The 18,304-nt window shown below is 59.4% G+C and overlaps 2 protein-coding genes across 2 annotated transcripts in view; one reads left to right on the top strand and one right to left on the bottom strand.

Moving 5' to 3' along the window:
• CCDC33 (coiled-coil domain containing 33) overlaps window positions 1-8,765 on the top strand; it is a 43,148-nt gene extending 34,383 nt beyond the window's left edge. The window contains exons 13-21 of the mRNA XM_051628520.1: window positions 4,682-4,788; window positions 5,060-5,195; window positions 6,491-6,686; window positions 6,766-6,854; window positions 7,075-7,206; window positions 7,365-7,437; window positions 7,676-7,797; window positions 7,933-8,016; window positions 8,712-8,765. Of these exons, the coding sequence (XP_051484480.1) occupies window positions 4,682-4,788; window positions 5,060-5,195; window positions 6,491-6,686; window positions 6,766-6,854; window positions 7,075-7,206; window positions 7,365-7,437; window positions 7,676-7,797; window positions 7,933-8,016; window positions 8,712-8,765 (993 nt within the window). The remainder of the gene's footprint in view (window positions 1-4,681; window positions 4,789-5,059; window positions 5,196-6,490; window positions 6,687-6,765; window positions 6,855-7,074; window positions 7,207-7,364; window positions 7,438-7,675; window positions 7,798-7,932; window positions 8,017-8,711) is intronic.
• A 448-nt stretch (window positions 8,766-9,213) lies between these two features.
• LOC127388652 (cholesterol side-chain cleavage enzyme, mitochondrial) lies at window positions 9,214-14,791 on the bottom strand. Its single transcript, XM_051628395.1, has 10 exons — window positions 14,707-14,791; window positions 14,430-14,589; window positions 12,410-12,565; window positions 11,979-12,178; window positions 11,036-11,239; window positions 10,392-10,552; window positions 10,154-10,320; window positions 9,911-9,989; window positions 9,500-9,691; window positions 9,214-9,364 (listed from the first exon to the last, which is right to left on the bottom strand). Exons 1-10 carry the CDS (start codon window positions 14,789-14,791, stop codon window positions 9,242-9,244), a joined length of 1,527 nt encoding a protein of 508 aa, XP_051484355.1. The 3' UTR covers window positions 9,214-9,241.
• Window positions 14,792-18,304: the final 3,513 nt, after the last annotated feature.

An 18,304-nucleotide genomic window follows, 5' to 3' on the forward strand; every position in this document is an offset into this window, starting at 1 on the left:
AAGCACCCACAGACAGGGCTCAGCGTGTGTCAGGGAAGAGCAGGTTCCCCCAGCTTGGAGGAACTCTTCCCCAGCTTGGAGGAACTTCTCCCCAGCTTGGAATCCCTGGGTTGGCTTAAGCCAATTACTAAAAGGGGTCCTTAAATCAGCTAATGTGACCCCCAGGTGATCTTTATGTCCATCTCACTTCCCGAGGAGATTAAGGCCTCAGCAATTTACTTCCCCTTTTTTTTTTTATTGAGTTATCTTTTCACCCTGGTGATGAGGAAGCTGGTGGGCAAAGATGCTGTCCTGGGTGGGGAGACCCTTGATGTCCCCTCTGTGTGACACTGGGTGAGCTAAGCTGCTAAAGCTTGGCTGAACACACCACGGAAGGGCTCACCCATCCATCCTCAGGTAGGGACTTCTCAGCCTTCCCCAGTGCTGATGGTTGAGGTGATGGGGGCTCCGTGGCTCGGGGTGGGTGCTCAGGGCAGTGGGTGCTGCACAACCCCGGGTGCTCCGGGCAGGGTGGCTCAAGGGTGTTGATGGATTTGTGCTGGTTGCTGAAAGGCAAGAGGCATTTTATCAGCCAGCTCAGTCAATACTTCAGCCAACAGGAGATGGATGATCCCAGCACCAGCAACAAACCACCTGCCAACCCTGAGGGCAAGTCCCAACCAAAGTCCCTACAGCTCCTGTCCCTGGGGATACACCCCAGGATTATCCCCCTGCAACCACTTGGGTTTTTCAAACCCCAGGAGATGAAAATGCTTTTGAGGGCACTGAAAAAAGAAATGGTGGGGGCTGGAGGGGGAGTATTTAAGTCGGGTCCCACATGCAGATTCTAGAGGGGATGCTGAGGAGAACTGAGCTGCTGAGGTTTTTTGGGGGGGATTTCTACACTTCCTCATCTCCCCAGCTGCTGGAAATGTGTTTATCTTAAAACACAGACGGGGCTGTTTTCCTAGGAGGGGGAAAAACAACCTGCAAAGACCCAGTGGGAGCCCAGGGTAAGAATTCCAGCCCTTTTCCCTCTTTTTTAACTTTTTTTTGATCTCAGGAGGGGGCTTTTTTCGAGCCTGCCCCAGTTTGTGATCACAAGTGAGCACTGGGGAAAGACTGGGATGCTACTGGGAAGAGGAGAACTGTCCTGGGAAGCCCAAGCTCCCCCTCCTCACTTTTCCCTGGGCACCCATCCCTTAGGAACATCACTCTGGCTGCCCCCACCCCACCCAGAAGCTGCCCTTTGCAGCAGGATGGGAGCAAGCCTGTTCTGCAGGAGCTGACTCAGCCAGACTTTGCTCTGTAAAGTCATCCCTCCCCTTCCCAGCTAATATTTATTTTTTTCCCCCTTTTTCCTTGAGCAAAACAAACCACCAGCGACTCACAGAGGAATCACAAGCCTCACTGGTGACTTTCTTAAAGCCTTATCTTTACAAAGCAGACAAGCAGGCAGGAACCCAAGGAGCTGTTGTGTCTACAAGGAACATTTTCCCCCTCCCTAAGTTACCTGGTGTCATCCAGAGGCTTTTATTTCCTTGTTTGACACGATATCAGCAGCCAGCAGCTGGGCTGGGAGCAGGGTAATGATTGATAATCACCCACCCCCCCAAAAAAAAACCCCATCATCCTGCTTGGGAAGGGAACAGGAGATGTGGTGTCTCTATTAAATCAACCCCAGCTCCGATTAAACACTTTTCAAGGCAATCCAATTAACTCTTCAATTGAATTGTAATGCTGTGGCTAATATACCCCCACCCTACTCCACCCCCCCTTTAGCTTCCCCTCCTTCTAACCTCCCCACTCCTGGTGCATGGGAAGGGAGTTCAACCTTGGTTTAATCAGATAAAACTGATTTGCTGCCTTTCAGCAGCTGCTCAAGGTGTGAGGAAGGGCTAAAAAATCACCCAGGGGTTGGGGGTCCCCAGGGAAACCCTTTGGGTTTGAAAGTAGGGAGGGGAAATAAGCCCAGTTATAAGCCCAGTTACCCCATTGATCCACCCTCCCATCATCCTGAGGGTGAGTTTGGGTGCAAATAAGCCCAGTTATAAGCCCAGTTACCCCAGTGATCCACTCTCCCACCATCCTGAGGGTGGGTTTGGGTGGAAATAAGCCCACTTATAAGCCCAGTTACCCCAGTGATCCACCCTCCCACCATCCTGAGGGTGGGTTTGGGTGGAAATAAGCCCAGTTATAAGCCCAGTTACCCCTCTGATCCACCCTCCCACCATCCTGAGGGTGGGTTTGGGTGGAAATAAGCCCAGTTATAAGCCCAGTTACCCCACTGATCCACCCTCCCACCATCCTGAGGGTGGGTTTGGGTGGAAATAAGCCCAGTTATAAGCCCAGTTACCCCACTGATCCACTCTCCCACCATCCTGAGGGTGGGTTTGGGTGGAAATAAGCCCAGTTATAAGCCCAGTTACCCCAGTGATCCACCCTCCCACCATCCTGAGGGTGGGTTTGGGTGGAAATAAGCCCAGTTATAAGCCCAGTTACCCCTCTGATCCACCCTCTCACCATCCTGAGGGTGGGTTTGGGTGGAAATAAGCCCAGTTATAAGCCCAGTTACCCCAGTGATCCACCCTCCCACCATCCTGAGGGTGGGTTTGGGTGGAAATAAGTCCAGTTGTAAGCCCAGTTACCCCTCTGATCCACCCTCCCACCATCCTGAGGGTGGGTTTGGGTGGAAATAAGCCCAGTTATAAGCCCAGTTACCCCTCTGATCCACCCTCCCACCATCCTGAGGGTGGGTTTGGGTGGAAATAAGCCCAGTTATAGGCCCAGTTACCCCAGTGATCCACCCTCCCACCATCCTGAGGGTGGGTTTGGGTACTGGTGTGTCCTCAGGGACCTGGCATTGCCCCCCCCCCTCAAGCCTGTACCCTTGTCCCAGGGGGATGGGGAAGGTTGACAGGGACGTTGGGCAAAATGTTGGTTCTGTGAGCTCCTGTTACAGAAAAGAGGAGGAAATGGGATTTATTGTTTTCTCCCCTCTGATCTTCCTAAGCTGCTGCAGCCATTTATTTATTTCCTTCCTCAGATATGTAAATCCCAGCTTATCCCATCTTCAGAACAATTAAGGAATTGGGCTTAACGCTCATCCAGGGCCGTGTTTAGTTATCAGGCTGGAGGGAGATTGTGCTGCAGGAGAGGCTGCTTTGCTGCCAAATGCCTCTGTGAAACCTCAGCCCACAAGTGACACGAGTTGGCTCGTGCTCAGCCCATCCCCAGCCCGCTCTGCTGTCCCCTCCCCAGCCAGGGATGGGGTCAGGCCCTGCTGTACCCACTCAGCACCCCATTTTGGGCTCTTTTGGCTCCCTGCCTGCTTTCTGTGGAGGTTTATTGCCAGCCCCCCCCCCCCCTTTGCTGGCTTTGGTGTGTCTGGAGATGAATCGATTCCAGCATCAAAGTGGCTCGGGGCAATTTGTTAAGTAAATAATAATAATAATAAAACAAACAACAAACAAAACAACCCAAAGTCGAACTCAGCAAATGTGGGAAGGAGGGGGGGGCAGCTGCCCGGGGTGGATGAAAGGCTGTAAAGGCAGGAGAAGCTTCAGAAGCTTGGAAATGGGGAGAGAGGGAAATAAATATATATATATTAAAGAGTAAATAGCAGGTGCCGGGAGTTTCAAAGCTTCCATTAGTTTCAGATGTGGATTCCCAGCCTTTCATCCCAGATCCCCACGGGAAGGAGAGGTGCAGACATCTCTGGGTGGATTGGAGATAGGAATTGCTGGGGGAAACGTGGCCAAATTCCTGTAACCCTGTCCCTGTCCCCGCAGGCAGCTCCGGGACAACCTTGGGGAGGGGGATTTTCTGGGCAGGGACATTGAAGCAGAGCATCCCTTGCTTTAGAACTCCAGAAAATTCATCCCTGGGGATGAAAACGGGGTTTGATCCCATTCTTTTTTTGCTTGGGATCTGCCCAAAGCCCAGGGCAGCCCCAAAGCCACCTCCCAGCTCTAAGGCTCCAAGTCCTTAGAAGTTAATTGAGCGTTTGAAGCATCAGAGGAACATTCCCGGGTGGAGGTGCCACTTCCCTAGGGTCTGTGCTGCTGGGAGAGGGAGATAAGGTGATGGGGGGGCCTGAAATAGGGCTGGGAATGGGGGGAGTGTTGGGGGACAGGGGTTGGCATCTCAAAGGGGGGACGGGCAGCTCGGCTTGGTTGCGATGGCGACGGGATGTGGCACGGTCAGAGGGCAAGGAAGGGATGCAGGTGGCCTGGGCAGTAGAGCAGCCTGTCCCTGCCTGTCCCTGCCTGTCCCTGCCTGTCCCTGCCTGCACCTGCCTGTCCCCATTCGGGTGTTTCCAGGCTGCTGCAGGGAGCAGTTGCTAAGAGGAGGGTTGTGTTGTGGCAACAGCCGCCCCGCCGGGAGCCCCCGCGTCACCCCAGCCCCTCAGCCAGCAGAGAGGAGCTGGGAACCAAACCATCTTCTCCTCACCTGGCAGCCTCCCAGCCGGGCATGCCACTAAGTCCCCTGGGACGTTTGGCCTGGGGGTGGCCGAGCCTGTGGGGAGGTTGGTTAGGGCAGGTTTAGGGGGTCGGACCCCCCGGGAGCTGGGATGAGACCGTTCTACAGACCCTTCTCCTCCACCGTGAGCTGAGGGGAGCTGGGGGAGCTCACTGCTCCTCTCAGGGGTGGGGTCTTCTCGGGCCTGCCCCTCACCTTCTGCTCCCGTGTCTCCTGCCAGCTCCACCGAGACGATGGGTCCCTCCCGGAGGCTGAGGCAGTGACCAGCATCCTGCCTGGAAAACAACCCTTCCCGCAGGGAACAGGAGCTCCACCAGAGGGACACAGGTATGGTTTGGCAGCCACCTTCTTGTCATCCTCTTTGGGATGGTTTCCTACCTCCTCTATCCCCCCCCAGCAACTTCTCCTCCTGTCCCATCATCCATCTTCCCCCCCACATCTCCTCAGGGCTCCCACACTTCCTGCACCCCCCCCAGCCTTGCCCCCCAGCACCCCAAATAGGCTTTTGGCTCCACCAGAGGGTTCCTCAGCCAAGGCTTTGCCAGTATCTCCACCAGGAGCAGCTGGCCAAGGGTGATCCCCGCTCTCTGCTCCATAGGTCCCAGGAGATCAGCAGGGACTCCCAGGAGCTGGTGAGTGCTGGGCAAACTGGAGGGGAGGGGGACACCAGGGACACGAGGAGGGACAGCAGTGTCCCCGAGGCTGCCCTGGGGACAGAGGCCAGGCTGCTGCTGGTGAGTTGAAGGTTCGGATGGGGAGCCCTTGAGTTTGGCTTTGTGTTGGACATGAGCCAGCTCCCGGGCAGATGGGGAGGAAGGAGCCAGGCCCCTTTCCCAAGGTCATATGATGCTGCTGACCCCCCTCCCCCCAACCCATGCCCTGCCCCACCCCCTGCCAAGGCCATTCCCAAGGCTGGGAGCAGGGGGCAGGGGGGAGCTGGAGGCACGTGGCACCCCCTCTGTTAGTCTTTGCTGTCTCCCTTCTTTTAAAGACCTGTAAAACCCCAAAAGGCTCCAAGCTCCCAGCTCTGACACTGCTCCACCCCATGTCCTTGGGAAAGTTCTTTTTTCCCCCAACAAGGGGGTGGGAATAGCTGGGAAGATGGGGGGTGGGAGGGGGGAGGCAGAGTTGTCTGTAGGGTGGAGAGGGAAGTGGGCAGGTGAAGAGAGGAAGACTTGGAGGGGAGAAATGGATGGATGGATGGATGGATGGATGGATGGATGGATGGGTGGATGAGATGGGATGGGAAGGGGATGAGTGGGTGGATGAATTGTGGGGTGGAGGGAGAGTTGGGCAGATGGAGAGAAGAAGGCTTGGAGGGACAGGAGAGATGGGATGGGATGGATGGATGGATGGATGGATGGATGGATGGATGGATGGGATGAGATGAGGTGGGATGGGAAGGGGATGAGTGGGTGGACGATTTGTGGGGTGGAGGGAAAGTTGGGCAGATGGAGAGAAGAAGGCTTGGAGGGACAGGAGAGATGGGTGGATGAATGGATGGATGGATGGATGGATGGATGGGATGAGATGGGATGGGAAGGGGATGAGTGGGTGGATGATTTGTGGGGTGGAGGGAGAGCTGGGCAGATGGAGAGAAGAAGGCTTGGAGAGACAGGAGAGATGGGATGGGATGGATGGATGGATGGATGGATGGATGGATGGGATGAGATGGGATGGGAAGGGAAGGGGATGAGTGGGTGGATGATTTGTGGGGTGGAGGGAGAGTTGGGCAGATGGAGAGAAGAAGGCTTGGAGGGACAGGAGAGATGGATGGATGGATGGATGGATGGATGGATGGATGGATGGATGGGTGGGTGGATGGATGGATGGATGGATGGATGGATGGGTGGATGGATGGATGGATGGATGGATGGATGGATGGATTATGAAGAGAAGCATGGACAGAGAAGGGATGGAGAAAATGAGATGTTTCTTGGCTCCTTCATGGTGGGTCTGACCCTCAAGACAAACATCCTCAGCAGAGCTCTTGGGGTGGAGTGCCAACAGCTCTGCTCTGGGTTGGCAGGAGGGGAGCAGGTACCGCCTGGCCCTGCAGAGGATGGCAGGGGACATCCTGTCCCTGCGCCAGCAGATCATCAGCCTGGAGGTGGAGAACGGGCACCTGCGGCGCAGCGTGGCCAGGCAGGAGGAGCTGGGCCAGGCTCTGCTCACCGATGGGGACCTGGACGTCATGACTCGGGAGGAGCTGCTGGACAGGCTGGGTGGGTGATGGGGAAGGGGAGAGGGGTGGAAACAGGTCCCCTTGGCTGGGGGATGTGGACACGGCATGGGTTCTTGCAGCCACCCTGAAGGGCAAGCTGGCAGCCAGCACGGTGGAGACGAGGGAGCTGAAGGACCGTGTCCAGCAGCTGCAGAACGAGCTGATCCGGGTATGGATGTTGGAAGGAATGGGTGGGGACTGTCCCGGGGGGTCAGGGTGCAGGGGCTGGGGGGCAGCAGGGAGCGCCCCACAGCACCCCGCAGCCAAGCAAGTGCCTGAGAGCCCCAGGAACCCCCACCATGAGGTTCTCCAGGCCCTACAAGAAATGCCCCAAAGCTTGAGGCTCAGCATGGAGGTCTCTGGGAGCTTTACCCGTTCCTGCCACCCAGAAAAACGACCGGGAGAGGGAGCTGGTGCTGCTCCAGCGAGCCCACCGGCAGCAGCAAGCTGCCCTGAGGAGGTGCCAGCAGAAGGTGGCCAAGATGAAGGGCTTGGAGGAGACGGTGCGGCAGCAGGAGAAGGTGAGTTGGGGGACAAGAGCACAAGGTTCTTTGGAGAAAAAGGGGCCCTCTGGCCCATCCCACCCCTCCAATGGGTGCTACCCAGGGCCAGGAGGTGTGATGGTCACCACAGGGGTGCATTGAGGTGGTGACAAGGGGACAGCTCTGCTCTCCCGCAGGTGATCGAGGTGATGGAGAGGGTGCTGCAGGAGAAGCTGGCCGGGGTGGGCAGGAGCACGGAGAAGCCGGCAGGTGGGTGCCAATGGTGACAAGGACCTTCGGGGAGAGACCCATATGCAGCTGGCAGGTTCTGCTGGTGGCCATCCCCTTCCTCTGGTTTGCCCCCACGGGCTGGTCCGTGGTGGGGGGGGGGGATCAGAGGAGGTCCTGAACCCCCCGTTACCCACCCCTGCGTGTGGAGGAGGTGGGAGCTTGCTCCTAGCAAGGAGCAGGACATGTCCCAGTGCCTCCCCACCACCCCACCCCACAGGTGAAGCCCTCTCCGGGGAGGTCTACACCGCCCTGCTGGCCGAGAACCGCAAGCTGCGGGAGGAGCTGGCCGGGCCACCCCGCCCCTCGCCCCCCACAGCCCCCCGGCCCCCAGCCTTGACGGTGAGACTGGAGAGGGGGAGGCAGGATGACCCCCCCCCCTCCCGCGGCTTGCTCCTCATGTGAGAGCAGGAGGTGGGAAAGGGGGTTCATCCGGTGTCTCCTGCCCCCCGCTCCCACCCATCTGGTGGCCTTCAGGGTGGGTTTGGTGGCCCGGAGAAGCTGTCGCTGCTGGCCAAGCTGGAGGAGGCACAAACCCGAGGGCGGGCGCTGGAGAGGCAGGTGGGCATCGCCCTCCCGCACCCCACGGGATGGCGGGGTGGGGTTGGGGGGGGGGCACCTCTGCACCCCCCCCGTCCCCCGTCCCTACCCCCCCCCTTCCACGCACACATCCTTTGGGAAGAGCCAACCTGGTTGGGGGGGGCTGTCCCAGCTGGAGCAGGCGGCGAGGAGCTGGGGCCGGGAGAAGCAGGAGCTGGGCAGGAGGCTGCGGGAGCAGGAACACGGCTTCCCCCAGCGCCCCTCCGCGGTGAGCACCGGCCACCCCCCACCCCCACCCCCCCCACCCCCGCCATGGGGGGGCTGCATGGCTGCAAAGAGGGGCTCCAGGGTAGGGGGGATGGTCCACCCTCATATATCAGGGGGTGGGTTGCCTCAGTTTCCCTTCAGGACCCTGGGCAGGAGGGGTGTAGGAGGAGGGTGGTCGTTGCTTGGGTGCAAAGGGGTGGGGGGGCTCCGAGCTCTTCCTTTGCACCCAGGGTGGAGGGGATGGCCCACCCCCACATCAGGAGGGGTTTGCCTCAGTTTCCCTACAGGACCGTGGGCAGGAGGGGGTTGGGAGGGTGGTTCCTAGCTCCTAGCATCCCAGGATAACCCACCCCCCCTTCCTTCATCCCCAGCCCGGAGCAGTGGGGAGGAGGGATGGATTAAAGCCCACCACCCCCTCCGAGACCGTTTCCCGTTCCCCCCCCCCCCAGAACCTGCTGGCGATTCCCCCTAGAAGAGGCCATCCCCTGCCCCCCCTGCCCTAGCCCAGCACCCACAGGACAGACGGACACCCCCCCAGGACTGGCCCAGAAGAAGTGGGTGCTTGTTCGTGGGACGAAATCACGGAGCAGAATCACGGAGGCAAAGCGAAACGTTTGGAGGGTGTCAGGGGGGGAGCACGGCCACCATCCCCAACTGGCCCTTCGGGGTGACATGGGGACACCAAGGAGTGGTGCAACACCCCCCCCCCCCAACACCACATTCTTTTGGGGGTCACGGGGCTGGGGTTGCTCTGGTTTATCTCCCCGTGGCGTAAGCGCAGCCTTGAGCTGCTGGAGCGAGGCAGGGATGTGGCAAAGCAAGGCTGTGGCCTTGAGGTGTCCCAGCCACCATCCCCAGACCACAGTCCAGGCTGGAGGGTGGCTGGAAGGAGCTGAAAGCACGTGCTGGGTCGGGGGGGGGTGGGCTTGGCCAAAGGGGTGGTGTCCCCAAAACTGGGTGTCACTTTAGATGGGGCTCCTCAGGCCCGGGTCTCGAGGGGCCTTAAGGTCAGGTAGATGGGTTTGTCTGGGATCAGGATGAGATCAAACTTGGTCCCCACTTCCACCGCCCGCATGGTTTCGATCTTGAAGTTCTCCAGGATCTGGGGTGGAGGAAGAGAAAAAGAGCGAGCGGAAAATAGCGGAGGTACCAAAGCCCCGGGTGTCACCTCCCCGGTACCTTCCAGCCCCGGGTTCCCCAGGGTGCCCGACAAGGGGGTTTGGGGGGAGATGCTCACGTGCATGAGGAAAAGCTGCATCTCCAGCTCGGCGATCCGGCGTCCCAGGCACTGGCGGGGGCCGAAACCGAAGCCCAGCCCCTTGAAGTGCTTGGGGCCGGTTGCCAACCAGCGCTGCGGGCTGAACTGCTCCGGCTTCGGGAAGACCTCGGCATCCCGACCCATGGCGTAGAGACCCACCTGCACCAACGTCTGCGGGCAAGGGAGCAGCCCCCCCCCCCCCCCCCCCCCCCCGGGGCTGGGCTGGGGGTGCAAGGCTGGGATCCAGCCCCGGGGATGCCCCGTAGCTGCTCCACCCCCCCCGTGTCACCTCCCCCCACCTCTGGGTCACCTCCCCGCCCAGTGTCACCTCCCCCTGTAGCTCCAGGTTCCGGAGCCCCACACAAAGCGGCATGGGGTGGTCATCCTCACCTTGGGGGGGATGCGGTAGCCCTGGAGGATGACCTCCTGCGTGGTGTACCTCTGCAGGGTCACTGCCACGGGGTGCAGCCTTTGGGGGGGGGGGATGGGGGGGAAGGAGGGGCACAACCCACACACCCGATTTTGGGGACAGCCTGGCCCGGCCACGTCCCACCTCGATGTGTGATGACCCAGCAGATTTGGGGAAAAGGGATAAGGGCTGGGGAGTGGTTTTCAGTGGGGACTTCTCCTCACCTGAGGGTCTCCTTGATGGCAGCTTTGAGCAGCCGGATGGTTTTCAGCATCTTCACCCTGTCCCCCCCCGCCTCCCTCTTGGCAGCCAGGACCTCAGCCCTCAGCTGCTCCTGGACCCCTGGGGACCGAGCCAGCTCAAACATGGCCCACTGCAGCGTCATGGAGGTCTGGAGAGGAGAAGAACAAGGCTCAGCACAGGCCGAGACCTTCTCCCTGCCCAGCAACCCTGCCTGCTCACCGTGTCCACCCCGCCTGCCATCATCTCGGTGACGCTGGCCTTGATGTCATCCAGGGGCAGCTTGTCCTGCATGATGAGGCTGCAGAGGATGCCCATGTACTCCTTGGTGCTCTTGCGTTGCAGCCGTAGGTCCCGGTAGACGTTCTGGATGCATTTGTCAGCTGCGGAGACACGGAGATGTGGGGTGGCCTTCCTCCTCCAGGGCCGTGCTGGAGGAGGAAGGCACCTGGTGTGGCACCTTAAGACACTGCTGCCCCACGCTGGTGACTTTTCCATGGGACTTGTCCCTGCTGTGGGACCTGGGTAGGCACAGTGGGTGGAGGGGGAGGGTGTTACAGAGGGGGAGAGTTATCCCAGGTGCCAAAAGCCCTCTGAGCATACAAGCTTCTCTGAGAGAGTCGCTCCCCTCAGCGTGATGCCCATCATTTGCCCTTTGTCACTCCTGGATGGCTCCCCACTCAGCTCCATTCCACAAGCTCCAGCTGGGAAGATGCCACATTCCTGGCCTTGGTGGCCCTGTGCTGTGTGGTTGGACCCAGAAGAACATCTCCACAGGGGTGAGGTGAGGCTGTGCTCTGGAGCCAAGTCTTCGAAGGGGCCTTTGGGTGACGACAGGGAGGTTCCAAGCAAGGAGAAATGCTCACCCTGGGAGAAGATGGCATCCCAGGCCCAGACGTGGTCCCGCCAGGTCTTGGCGTTGAGGTGGCGGAGGAGGGTGGGTGGCAGGTAGAGCATGGGCGAGGTGGTGTGGAACATCAGGGTGACGGCGTCGATGAAGCGCTGAGCCTCGGGGTCCACGAAGTCCTGCAGCAGCCCCAGCCTCTCCCCGTACAGCACGTGGCACACGGCTGGGAGCACAGCACCCATCAGGGGACACGGCCAGGAGGGACTCTGTCCCCATCCCCTCCACCCTCCCATGGCCTTTTCATGACTACAGGAACCTGGCTTGGCCTCTTGCTTTCTCTCTGGGCAATGAGTAGGGTTGGCTACTACTAGTTGATGAGCAGTAGGTGGTGAGAGGTCTGAGTTGGTCTCTCCTTGTCTGGAGGGAGGACATCCCTCTAGACCCTACAGCTCTGGGGGAGAAGCTTGCTTTTCCCTTCTGAGGATGGAGCTGGGGGAAAGGTTGTTCAGTCTGGAGAAGAGAAGGCTCCAGGGAGACCTTAGAGCACCTTCCAGTGCCTGAAGGGGCTCCAGGAAAGCTGGGGAGGGACTTGGGACAAGAGCAGGGAGGGATGGGATGCGGGGGAAGGGATTAAAACTGAAAGAGGGAGATTGAGGTGAGACATGAGGAGGGAATTCTGGAGTGTGAGGGTGGGGAGAGCCTGGCCCAGGTTGCCCAGGGAAGCTGTGGCTGCCCCATCCCTGGCAGTGTTGAAGGGCAGGTTGGATGGGGCTTGGAGCAGCCTGGGCTGGTGGGAGGTGTCCCTGCCCATCCAGGGGGGTTGGATCTAGATGATCTTGAAGGTCCCTTCCAACCCAACCCGTGCTGTGATACACGAAAGGCAGCCCTTTGCCCATCCTGGGCACCCCACGGAGGGGTGTTTCGGGGGGCGGGGGGGGGGGCCACGCCTGGCAGCCACTCACACTCCAGGGCGAAGCGGAAGAGCTCGTGGGTGAAATCCGCCGTCCAGCGCTCCCGCCCGCTCTTCCCCACCTGGGCTCGTGCCCTCCTGACAAAATCCTCTCCCACCTGGCTCAGGAGAGGCACGAACCCCTCCACCGCCGGCGGGGACAGCACCTCCTTGTTCAGCATCAGGCGGTCGGAGCGCCAAGCCTGCCCCGTCCTGCGGGACACCAAAAAGGGGTGCGAGGGGTTTGGGGGGGGGGGGGGGGAGGGTGTCAGGGCGGGTCCCCCCCATCCATGGGCAATGCCACCCCCCAAAAAAGCACGGGGCCAGCTGATGGCTCCCGTCACGCTCCTGGTGCTCCAGCTTCTCCCCGCCCCATGTGCTATTGAGATGGGACCTGGGGAGCCCCGGTTTTCGGCCCCTCCCCGTCCTTCCATCCCCACTCACTTGAGGAGCACGCCGTAGGGCTTGTTGCGATAGTCGCGATAAGCCACCCAGGGCGGCACGCTGAAGCGCTCGGGCAGTGTCCCCTCCGCCTGGAACAGGGTGGCAGCGTCCCCGGGGCTGATGATGTTCACGCTCTCGTAGACACCCAGCTTCTCCCTGCCGGGGTGTGTGTGTGTGTGTGGGGGGGGGGGGTCAGCTCCACATCCTGACACCCCTCAAACCCCCGCAGCCCCTCACCTCCCCAGATCAACCCCCAGCATCCTCCCAAAGCCACCATCCTGCAGGTCACATCCCCAGGGATGGAGCAGCTCAGCACCCCGCAGGATCCAGGACCCAAGGACCCAGTGTGGGGGGGGGGGTGCTGGGGCAGGGATGTCCCCCCATCCCCCTTTGCCTGGCAATGGCAGCTCTGGATCTTGGGAGATGACGGGGCGGGGGGGTGAGGGTGGGCAGAGCACCCACATCCACGCGGGTCTCCCCTCTCACCCCTCACCGTGGCGTCAAGCCTGGACGAGGCTCAGGCAGACGAGCTGCTCTGGCAGATATTTACCCCGGAACTGTTCACCCCAGAGCTATGTACCCCGGAGCTAATTACCCCGGAGCTATTTCACCCCAGAGCTATTTTACCCCAGAGCTATTTTACCCTGAAGCTATTTACCCCGGAGCTAATTACCCCAGAGCTATATTACCTCAGAGCTAATTACCCCAGAGCTATTTTGCCTCAGAGCTATTTTACCTGGAAGCTAATTACCCCGGAGCTGTTTTACCCCAGAGCTAATTACCCCAGAGCTATTTTACCCCGGAGCTAATTACCCCGGAGCTAATTACCCCAGAGCTATTTTACCCCGGAGCTACTTTACCCCAGAGCTATTTACTCCAGAGCTATTTTACCCCGGAGCTATTTTAGCCCAGAGCTATTTTACCCCAGAGCTAATTACCCCAGAGCTATTTTACCCCGGAGCTAATTACCCTGAAGCTATTTTACCCCGGAGCTACTTTACTTCAGAGCTATTTTACCCCGAAGCTAATTACCCCTGAGCTATTTTACCCCAGAGCTAATTACCCCTGAGCTATTTTACCCCAGAGCTGTTTACCCCAGAGCTAATTACCCCGAAGCTAATTACCCCAGAGCTATTTTACCCCAGAGCTGTTTACCCCAGAGCTATTTTACCCCAGAGCTAATTACCCCAGAGCTACTTTACCCCAGAGCTAATTACCCCAGAGCTATTTTGCCTCAGAGCTATTTTACCCGGAAGCTAATTACCCCGGAGCTATTTTACCCCAGAGCTAATTACCCCGAAGCTAATTACCCCTGAGCTATTTTACCCCAGAGCTATTTTACCCCAGAGCTAATTACCCCAGAGCTATTTTACCCCGGAGCTATTTTACCCCAGAGCTAATTACCCCAGAGCTATTTTACCCCGAAGCTATTTACCCGGGAGCTAATTACCCCAGAGCTATATTACCTCAGAGCTAATTACCTCGAAGCTAATTACCCCAGAGCTATTTTGCCCCAGAGCTAATTACCCCAGAGCTAATTACCCGAGAGCTATTTTACCCCGGAGCTATTTTACCCCAGAGCTAATTACCCCAGAGCTATTTTACCCCGAAGCTAATTACCCCTGAGCTATTTTACCCCAGAGCTAATTACCCCGAAGCTAATTACCCCTGAGCTATTTTACCCCAGAGCTAATTACCCCGAAGCTAATTACCCCGGAGCTATTTTACCCCAGAGCTGTTTACCCCAGAGCTAATTACCCCGAAGCTAATTACCCCTGAGCTATTTTACCCCGGAGCTAATTACCCCGAAGCTAATTACCCCTGAGCTATTTTACCCCAGAGCTGTTTACCCCGGAGCTAATTACCCCCGAGCTAATTACCCCCGAGCTAATTACCCCCGCGCCGTCACCCGCAGCAGCGCTGGGAACCGAAGCAGAGTCCCGGAGCGGGAGGGTTGCGGGTTCGGGGGGTGGGGAGGGGGGTGGTTTGGAGGGGATGCCGGGGCCGCTCGCTCCCTCACCTGTAGATGGGCCCGAAGCGCTGGAACTTGCGGGCCATGATGTGGTGCAGGTTGTGCAAACCTCCCTCCTGCCAGAAGCGGTAGAGGTTGAACCACCCGCCTCCCCGCTCCCCCGGCACCTGCTCGAAAGGGCGAGGAGCCGCTGGGATTGGGGAAGGGGGATGTAGAGGGGCTGCAGCCCCCCCAGCCCGGCTGCAGCCCCCCCTTCCCGGGACAAGGGGGCATCCCCTTCCCGGGACAAGAGGACATCCCCCTCCCGGGACAAGGGGACATCCCCTTGCCGGGACAAGGGGACATCCCCCTCCCAGGACAAGGGGACATCCCCGCAGGGCGCCTGGTTTGGGAGCAGCTCGGGCGAGCATGGGAGCGGGAGGTGGGGAAGGGACCGGGGGTGGCCTCGCTCTTATCCCCCCCCCCAGCCGCCGGCCTCGCTCAAGGAGAGTGGTTCTCGTCACGGCCGCCCCAGGGCCACGGGGATGGGCAGCGGGGCTTTGTGCCCCGCCAGAGGGGCGGGCTGAGAGCGGGGCAGCGATTCGCAGGGTGCCTTCGAGGAGGGGGGCCGATGGGCAGAGCTGGGAAGGGTGACAAGGGGTGACGCTGGGCAGGCTGAAGCCGGTCAGCCCGGTGGAAGCGGGTGAGGCAAGGGAGGAAGCCAGTTGCCCAAGGGAGAAAGGTTTCGTCTGCAAAAGGAATGATAAAAACGAGCTAGGGGGTAAGAGGGTTGGGTCCTAGGCTTCCTGGAGCTCGGGTCTGGGGGTGGCTGCAGGAGGGGACAGCCTCGGAGAACACCTGGCCACTGCTGGGGGTGGCTGGGGGAGGCAGGGCCCCCCCTTCCCAGGCTCTCCTGCCCCACAGCATCAGCTGCCCTTTAGCACAGGAACCCCAACTCCCCCCTGACCTCAACAGGAGGGAAAGGCAGGTCCCCCCTTCCCAGGCTCTCCTGCCCCACAGCATCAGCTGCCCTTTAGCACAGGAACCCCAACTCCCCCCTGACCTCAACAGGAGGGAAAGGCAGGTCCCCCCTTCCCAGGCTCTCCTGCCCCACAGCATCAGCTGCCCTTTAGCACAGGAACCCCAGCTCCCCCCTGACCTCAACAGGAGGGAAAGGCTTTTTGGGGATGCCACGGCCGCCACAGAGCCAGGGACAAAGGGTGCCACCCCAAAACTTGGTGCCAGACACCTTCCCTTGTCCCCCAGGCCCAGTAACACCCGTTTGCAACCAGTTAGCCATGAGGGGGTGTTGGAAGAAAGGGGAGGGAGTCACTGGGGGAGTCTCTAGGCTTTTCATCCCTTTGGCATGTCCTTGAGGGTGCCTGGGGTGGCCCTGGGGTGGCCCTGGAGTGTCTCTGAAGGGGGTGGGCAGGATTCCAGGCAGGTCCTTGGGGGTCCCTGGGGTGACAATACCACCCCCCCCCCACACACACACACCCTTGAAGGCCTGGAGGATGGGCTTCCAGGAGTGCTCTGCTGGGCTGATGATGCTTCTCAACTTTCCCTCGGTTTGGATTTTATCTCCGGGAGAGGGAAGGAGGCTGCGCTGGGCTGCAGCGACCGCAGCGGCCACAGGAGGGCGCGCTGCCCCCTCCCGAGCCAGGCTCATAGACTCTTAGAATCATAGAATCCCCCTGCTTGGAAGGGACCTTGAAGATCATCAAGTCCAACCATAACCTAACGCCTCCTACCATAACCTAAGTCACCCTCTCAGTGCTTAAATCATGTCCCTAAGCACTATATCTACATTTCTTTCAAATACTTCCAGGGATGGTGACTCCACCACCTCCCTGGGCAGCCTGTGCCACTGTCCAGTCTCCTCTTGGGTAGTTGTAGAGAGCAATGGGGTCCCCCCTGAGCCTCCTCTTCTCCAGACTCAACCCCAGATCCACAGGAGGCAGGTGGGTTTCTCACAGCTTGCTGCCAGAACCTCTTACATATGGATCTGACCTGAAGGACCTGAAAAGTCACTAGAGAATCTATCTCACTTTTTTATTAGACCTCCCCTGAAAAGAGTGAGATGTTATGTCCAGTTTTCCGTTTTCACCCTGGGAAGATGGTAAAACTGCTGATTTGAGTCTCCCTGCAACACTAAATTTAGTGTCTTCTGGCTACCACATGAACATACTGCCAGGTACTTGAGTATACTTGGCATCTGTCCTCTCCCCAAGCACAGGGTCTGCCCCTTCTTCCTGTCCCAGGCATCACCACCTGCGTGAAGACGCCCACCCTTGGGTGAGCACCCACCCAGCAGCCCCACATCCTGGGGGCATAGTGTCACCACCCCCCTGGCCTGCCCACCCGCACTGTCACTGCCCTAGGTGGGTCCTGCTGCCTCCCCTCTGGGTGAGGGGATGGGGTCACTCCAGAGTAGTTTGGCCACCTTGGTGCTTGTAAAAGCAGAGGTGTGGGCAGGGAGGGACACAGGGTCACATAGACCCAAGGGACATGGAGGGACACAGGGCCACATAGACTCAAGGAACATGGAGGGACACAGGGTCACATAGACCCAAGGACACAGGGTCACATAGACCCAAGGGACCTGGAGGGACACAGGGCCACATAGACCCAAGGACACAGGGTCACATAGACCCAAGGGACCTGGAGGGACACAGGGTCACATAGACCCAAGGACACAGGGTCACATAGACCCAAGGGACCTGGAGGGACACAGGGTGACATAGACCCAAGGGACCTGGAGGGACACAGGGCCACATAGACCCAAGGGACATGGAGGGACACAGGGTGACATAGACCCAAGGAACCTGGAGGGACACAGGGCCATGTAGACCCAAGGGACCTGGAGGGACACAGGGCCATGTTGCCCACCTCTGCCCTAGCAGGGGCTGGGTGGCCTTGTTGGCCACCAGCTCCCCCCTAAGAAGGGATGGCCACTTCTCACTCTCAGTGTCTCCTCTGCACCCCCTCTTTCCAGCACCTCCAAATGGTGAGGAGCCATTTCCTGGGCTCCACCCCCCACCCCTGCATCTCCATGGGGTCCCATGCACATCCTCCAGAGGGGCTCTGCCCTCCTCCCTCTGTGCCCCCTCCACCCTGGGTGGTCTCTGGATTTTTGGGGCTCCCTCCCCCCCCCCCAGTGGTATTTCCCCCCCCAATGGCAAAGGGAACACAAGGCTTTGTCCCCACTCCAACAGTCCCCCAGCACGTTGTTCACAGAGGAAACCACTGCAGCTGGGGGAGGAACCTGTGTGGTTTGGGGGCTCTGGTGGAAACTGGGGGGCAGGAAACAGGTGGGGGCAGTGCTCAGAAACCCACAGTGTCACTCTTTCCTCAGGCTGCAGAGGTGGCAGCTGAGACAAGGCTCTTTGCTGGTTGCCCTGCCATTGGTGAGCAGAAAGGGGGGGCGGGGGGGTGCTGGGAGGGGGTGTTTCACACCCCCCCCCAGGCAGCAGCTCGCCCACACAGCCCATCTGACTCGGGTGGATGATCCAAAACCGAGAGTCTCTCCCATCCCTGGTGGCCTCTCTGTGTCACCCACGCTGGGGACAATGAGAGCTCCTCCAGCAGGGTTTCCACGTGGCACCTGTGGGTGGCTGCTCTCACTTGCCACCTGTGGGACTTCCCTGCCGTGTGTCACCTCCCGAGTAAAGGTGTCACCAAACAAGCAGGGTGACAAACCCCTTTACACCTTCCCCCAGTAAATCCCAGCCCCAAGAGGCTGCTGAGAACCCCCCCCAGGGCAGGAAACTCTGAGCCAGCACCACAGCCCCAGCCAAACCTCGGCCTCCATGGAGACTCAGCATCCTCCACTGTGTCCTCCAGGCACCTGGGAATGCCAAGCCCGTGGTGATTTAGCAGAGGGAAGGGGTTTTGGTGGAGCACCTCATCCTTTCCACACGGCTGCAGGCAACTCTGAGCCCCCC

The sequence above is a fragment of the Apus apus genome, chromosome 10 (genome assembly GCF_020740795.1).
Source record: "Apus apus isolate bApuApu2 chromosome 10, bApuApu2.pri.cur, whole genome shotgun sequence".
NCBI classification, from domain to species: Eukaryota; Metazoa; Chordata; class Aves; order Apodiformes; family Apodidae; genus Apus; species Apus apus.

Bases quoted from the DNA above. Each gene is read 5' to 3' on its own strand.
- LOC127388652 (XM_051628395.1), bottom strand. From the start codon at position 14,791: ATGCTCGCCCGAGCTGCTCCCAAACCAGGCGCCCTGCGGGGATGTCCC. The intron at 14,590-14,706 runs GGGGATGTCCCC...CCCCTCTACATC, and splicing joins ATGTCCCCTTGTCCCGGCAA to CCCCTTCCCCAATCCCAGCG. The intron at 12,179-12,409 runs GTGAGTGGGGAT...GGTGTCCCGCAG, and splicing joins CCCTACGGCGTGCTCCTCAA to GACGGGGCAGGCTTGGCGCT.